At 32.2% G+C, this 5719-nt stretch overlaps 1 protein-coding gene across 1 annotated transcript; it reads right to left on the reverse strand.

Moving 5' to 3' along the window:
* Positions 1263–5299, reverse strand: LOC109228874 (protein trichome birefringence-like 41). The gene is made up of 5 exons (XM_019394114.1): positions 4748–5299; positions 2978–3149; positions 2083–2258; positions 1823–1981; positions 1263–1637 (listed from the first exon to the last, which is right to left on the reverse strand). The coding sequence occupies exons 1-5, from the start codon at positions 5041–5043 to the stop codon at positions 1343–1345; spliced, it is 1098 nt and encodes a 365-aa protein (XP_019249659.1). The 5' UTR covers positions 5044–5299; the 3' UTR covers positions 1263–1342.

Here is a 5719-nt window from a genome sequence, read left to right on the forward strand (position 1 = left end):
AATTATGTATTAGTAGGGCTATTATTGTAAAGATATGCAATTTAGCCTAAAAAATGTAAATGCAATTATAAAAAAGTATGAAAATATTTAAATAATAATTTGGCATAAATAAAGAACTTAGATGACTAAATCCCCACAAAAGATAATTATTGAAAATTTTATTAATAAAAGGGGAAGAAATAAATCAATTTGGAGCTTTTTTAAAATTATAGAAAAATTATAAAATTCTTATGCATGCTTATAACTGCATATATGCTATTTTGAGAGTATATATATGTATTAAAAATATATGAGGAAAAATTGGGTATCAACAATTACAAATTTAGGTTTTTGTGAAATCGAATCTAAATCTCTACATTTCCTCAATGCAACTTCAGAATCAGATCTGAACTTCTTCTATATGTTCAATGCAACTTCAGAATTGTATTTGAAGTTCTTCTATTTCTCAAGAGGTTCATTTCATTAGTTTCAACGAGGTCTCTATCGAGCAAACTTTCTCTAGGTTCAACAATGGTGATTTTCGATTTCTCTACTGTAATCTACAAGTACCAACTCAAAATTTGAATCTATATTTTAAGACAAGTAAGAAGAAGAATAGAAGAAGCTACAACAGATAAGAAGAAGCAGACAAGAAGCAGGGAAAAAGCAACAATACTAAATAATGAGTACGAGTCAAAACTTTTTTTAAAAAGTGGGTACATATTAAATGTAGTGATCAATAAATAGGACACCGGGAAATTAGTGCAATTTGTTTTTCTTCACATTTTTGTAGTGCATATGATATTCAGGGTGCAACAAAAGAAGAAAATTAATTGCCTTGTACTCCCTCTATCTAAATTTGTCTCTCTTATTTTCTTTTTAATCTGCTTAAAAAAGTGTTACTTTCTATTTAGTATATTTTTAATTCTAAGATTCTTATTTTACCTGTAATGATACTTCTTTATATGAATGACATAGTATATCTAAGATCACAAAATTCAAATGTTATTTTTAGTATATTATACACACTTTTAGCTTAACACTACAAGATTTAATATTTTTTTTCATATTCTTAAATTTTCCGCCAAATCAAACTAAAAGAAATGGAGGGAGTAACTGAGTTCTGCTTTTACCACGTATATTATTAGTTTTGAAGTGACCCAAATAAAAAACATGAAAACTTTTGATGTGATCTGAATAGAGAATGAACTCAAAATTTGTCAAGAAATTGTATAGTGTGCTATTATTATTTTCCAACTTTTCCTCGGGTATATTCTAACTGATAACAACGAATTCTTTTCTTTTTCTGTGGTTCCATGAATCATTGAAAAGTTTGAAGAATTAATATGGTACAAAATAGCAATCAAAGAATAAGGTTATAGAGTATTTCATTCCAAGTATCAGGAACTCCTGCTAGGCACCAATGACTGCAGTCCATTCCTGTTCTCCCACTCATCCCATAAATTGAAGGATGCCCATCTATACGTAATAATGAAAGGTTGGTCACATCAAGCAATGTCACTGGCTTCTCAATTGTTCTCAACACATTCTTCTGCACCCCTAATGCTGGTGGCAAACCTGCTGGATATATCGATCCACTTAGCGGCCGTCTCTGCCCCGAGCAAGATTTTGCTCCTGGTTGATTCCAGTCAGTACCACTGTTGGGCGAAATGAAAGAGGAAAGAATAACAGATTGATCAAATTAGCAAAATCTTTTGACGCGCAAGCATAGATAGATTCAGGTTTTAAACATATTGTTGTGTCAAAAATAATGCGTTCAGTTGAACCTATAGAATATTTATATATAGCAAATGAGGTTGGTGTATATTTTAATTACACTTACTTGTAATGTGATGGTGAGATTCCTTGAAAGAAAACCAATTGCTTTGAAGGATCTATATTGGTGTCAATCCACTTGGCCCATGTACGTAGGGCTTTCTCAAAAGCAATCATACGATCCATGTCTTTGTAGTATTTGCTTCCTATTTTAATATAATCCCATCTGCAAGAAAAAGTACAAAAATATTGTGAAATTGTTGGATCTTAATAATATGCATGTATAGTGAAAGTTAATAAGTCAACTAGTGTGAAATGTGAACTAACGGTTGAGCGACTCCTCTGCGATTCCACCAATGCCAAGTATTGAAAATGAGCATGTCAATTCCTTTCCATAACTTGCCACCCTCAGTTGAGTCCAGTTTCAAAATTCTGCCTTTTTCTTCCATCACAACATCCACCAAATATACACTCCGGTCCAACATCACTTTCACTCCAAAATCCTGAAAGGGGCCACAGTCCAATATATAATTCGATGAGGTCCTGATTGAGTCTCATTACTTTTCATTAACAAAAATATTCTACATATGTGACCAATTAATAGAATTAAACATATGAAGAATTCTTTATTATTCCATACCCAAACTAAATATATAAAATGATTTCTATCTAATAAATTAAGCCTTTTGCATAATCCGTTGAGACAGTTCCAACAAATAATCTAATCCATTAGGGGCTTTAAGGCCAAGCATGTGGTTCATAACAAACTGATAAATTTTGATACTGAAATATTAACGATTAGATAAGATACGTGACCCAATTGCTCATGTCACTATAGGAACAGCTTGATTATAAGAAAAAAAAGTTCTTTTCTATACCCGTTTTACATGGTTACTGAATCAGTTCGTTTTCAGTCAATTTCACATTTGAGGCCCCCAAAACTTAAGATAGAGCTTTGGTTTTCATTTATTAGCTGGCTTTAGCAATCCAGCCAAACCCTTCATTATCACAAGGTGGAATTTTTATTTATAAAGATAAAAATGACATCGAATCAGTGTACTTTAGATACTGAATCTTTACTGAAAAAAATCATTAAAGCACAAATATTGAAACTCTTTTCTTCAAAATTTATCCAACCATGTTCCATGATTGACCATAATTCTGTGAGAACTAATTATGGAACAAATGCTATTTAATTAAGAGAAATGAAAAAGAAAATTACCAAAAAGGTGAAAATAGAGACATCGCCAACTCTGGTTGCATTATAATTGGCTTTCGGCTCTATTGTGTAAAGGAGGCATATAAGTGACTGCCATTGGTTTCTGCTGAGGGAATCTCCTACGAACATGATGCTTTTTCCTTTGAATTTCTTTAAGAATGCTCGTCCATCAAATCTGTATAAGACAAAAAGTAGCCATCTTTTGATGAAGAATCCACTGAAGTTGTGTTTTCTTTAATTTTGGGCATGCACCGCACTAAACCGGTTATTAGGAGTAAAAATAGCATGGATTAGCCAGTTTTCGGACCGGTCATTCAAAAATAACCAGCGTTTGTAAAGTCATTGAAAAATAGCCACTGTTTTGCTACAACACGAAAGTTCCAGCAGAATATATTGGAGATCGGTGCACCTGTGTATGAACTTCCTGGAACTCTAACACGCGGAAAGTTCCAGTATAATATACTGAACAAGTATATTATACTGGAGTATTTTTTCGGATTTTGAACAGTGTTTTCGTTCAGATTTATCTTTACATGAAAAATGGCTAAATTTCGATTACTTTTGAAACTGTGACTATTTTTGAATGACCACTTGTAAGTCTGGCTATTTTTGAATTTCTTCCTTATTAGGATTGTTACACAAATAACTGGCCAGATTCAATATAAACTTTTTTTAAATCGTACATGATTATACATTGATTATATATAGATTATACATAATTTTTATATATATTATACATTCATCGGCTATTTTTAATTTATGAAATTAAGTGGACCGCTATTTGGATTAATTCTTCCCGATTTAATTGAACAAAAATAAAATAAATAATAGAGATATCCCTATGATGTGAACTTTTTAGCTACTTTAACAAAGATAAGAACCGAAAGCTAGAAAGTTGGGGATGCATGAGCTTTTTAACTAATTTAAAGAAGATAAAATAAGAAAATTTAGCAAGTTGGTCATTCATGCCCATGACCCATGACATATGTCGTGAGGAGTTGTTAAACGTGCAAAAGATTGGTCTTTTATTTTAGCAAATGGAGAGGTTTAATCTATGTCAGTCATGTAACACACTCCAGTCAAATGCAAGAAAATAACATGGCATGTTAAATTATATTCAGGGGTTTATTATCTAATTGGAACAAAAGGGGAGAACTATTCAAATATATAAGTGTACGAAATTAAAGTCTTTGAACAAAATGGTTGATAGTAGAAAAGCCGAATCAAAAATGAAAAAGGGAAATACTTTGTGGAGCAAAAACAGAGAAATGGATTAGCCAATTACATGGCAAAGCGAAGATTGCATTTTGGTTTTCGAGATTTCTTTCAGATTATCATTGTGCCTGCCACTTTTTCTGGACTCGTTAACCTGTCACCATTTTATTACCTACTAGAAAAAACTAATATCACAGCTCACGTGACCTCCATCTTCTTCTGTCTTTCCATCTAACCACAACTAACAATGGGTTCAAGTATTTAATTTCTAGCAAGATTAACAAAAACCAAATAATGGTCTGCAAGTTAATACATGCCTTTATTAGTACAAAGAGTTTAAATTATGTGCACCCGACTCAACAGTACAAAAAGCATTTAGTTCAATTTAATTATAGCGAGTTATTACGCTAAAATCCAAGTTACCACATTAGGTTAATATGGAAGGTCAAAAGGTTGTTAATGTGAAAATTATTTACACAGTCCGTATATAGAAATAACAAAGAAAGTGAAATAACATGTGGAGAAATTAAGGCATAGAGATAGCTAGAGGCCGTTTACCTTGTTAAGGAACAACCATGAGGCTTCCATCTGTAATTAAGGTAAGCTTTGTCAGGGCGACCATTTCTTTGGCAGTTGAATTCATGTTCAATGAATGGACAATGAGTTGAGTTGTAGAGAGGATAAGTTTCATCTTCAATCCAACTTCCTCGGAAAAAGTTGCAGCTCTTGTGTGGATAAGGCCGTGGATTTTGCGCATTTGTGTGGTGCAGAAGAAGCACCAGCAGGGTTATTAGTATACAGATGAAGAGTGTGAAGAATGTCCAGCCAATCCTCAATCCCACGTTTCTGATCATGCCTTCAAATACTATAATTTTATAGACACAGAGAGAAACAGAAGAAGAAGCTTAGTTTTGTTATTTTTCTCCCCCTTAGTCTCTTCTTCTAGTATGAGTATTTATATCTACAGACTATGAAAAAGTTTTACCACATAATTTGAAACTTTTAAATGACATAATTGTTATTTACTTAATCAATGAGTAGTAGTACTTTTTTTCTTTGTGTACTGTTTAGCAATAAGACTTCAATTCACAAAAAGATTATGTGAAAAGGCCACGAGCGGTTTAGATCAGGGAATGTCATCAAGTTTTGGCTTTTATTTTTTTTTAATTTTTTAACGCTATGAATGCATTTGAACTTTCAATGTGCACACTTTTTATCATCTGTTATTATTGCAATTAATTTAATAGTGTATTGAAATTAAGCTTTTTATCAATTATATCTATCTATTGATTATGATATCTCTTGGTTGCCCTTTCAGAATGATAATTGCTTTGAGCCTTTCACGAAACTCGAATATATATAATCAATTATCTGGTTAACATTAAAAAAATTAATACTTGGAGCGAATAGGGATCGAAAATTTTAGAGCTCTCTTCGAAAATTTTCCTTATATTCAATCTCCTACTAAATATACATCATGTAGTGTTCAAGAGAGTGATAAATAACCTCTGTTTCTTCGGTCCACCCTCT

The sequence above is a fragment of the Nicotiana attenuata genome, chromosome 7 (assembly GCF_001879085.1).
Source record: "Nicotiana attenuata strain UT chromosome 7, NIATTr2, whole genome shotgun sequence".
NCBI lineage: Eukaryota > Viridiplantae > Streptophyta > Magnoliopsida > Solanales > Solanaceae > Nicotiana > Nicotiana attenuata.

What these genes read in the sequence shown, in the direction of transcription:
- LOC109228874 (XM_019394114.1), bottom strand. Translation starts at nt 5,043, where the DNA reads ATGATCAGAAACGTGGGATTGAGGATTGGCTGGACATTCTTCACACTC. An exon ending in TCTCTATTTTCACCTTTTTG is followed by an intron (nt 2,259 to 2,977) that starts GTAATTTTCTTT and finishes GGCCCCTTTCAG; the next exon opens with GATTTTGGAGTGAAAGTGAT. An exon ending in ATCTCACCATCACATTACAA is followed by an intron (nt 1,638 to 1,822) that starts GTAAGTGTAATT and finishes TTCGCCCAACAG; the next exon opens with TGGTACTGACTGGAATCAAC.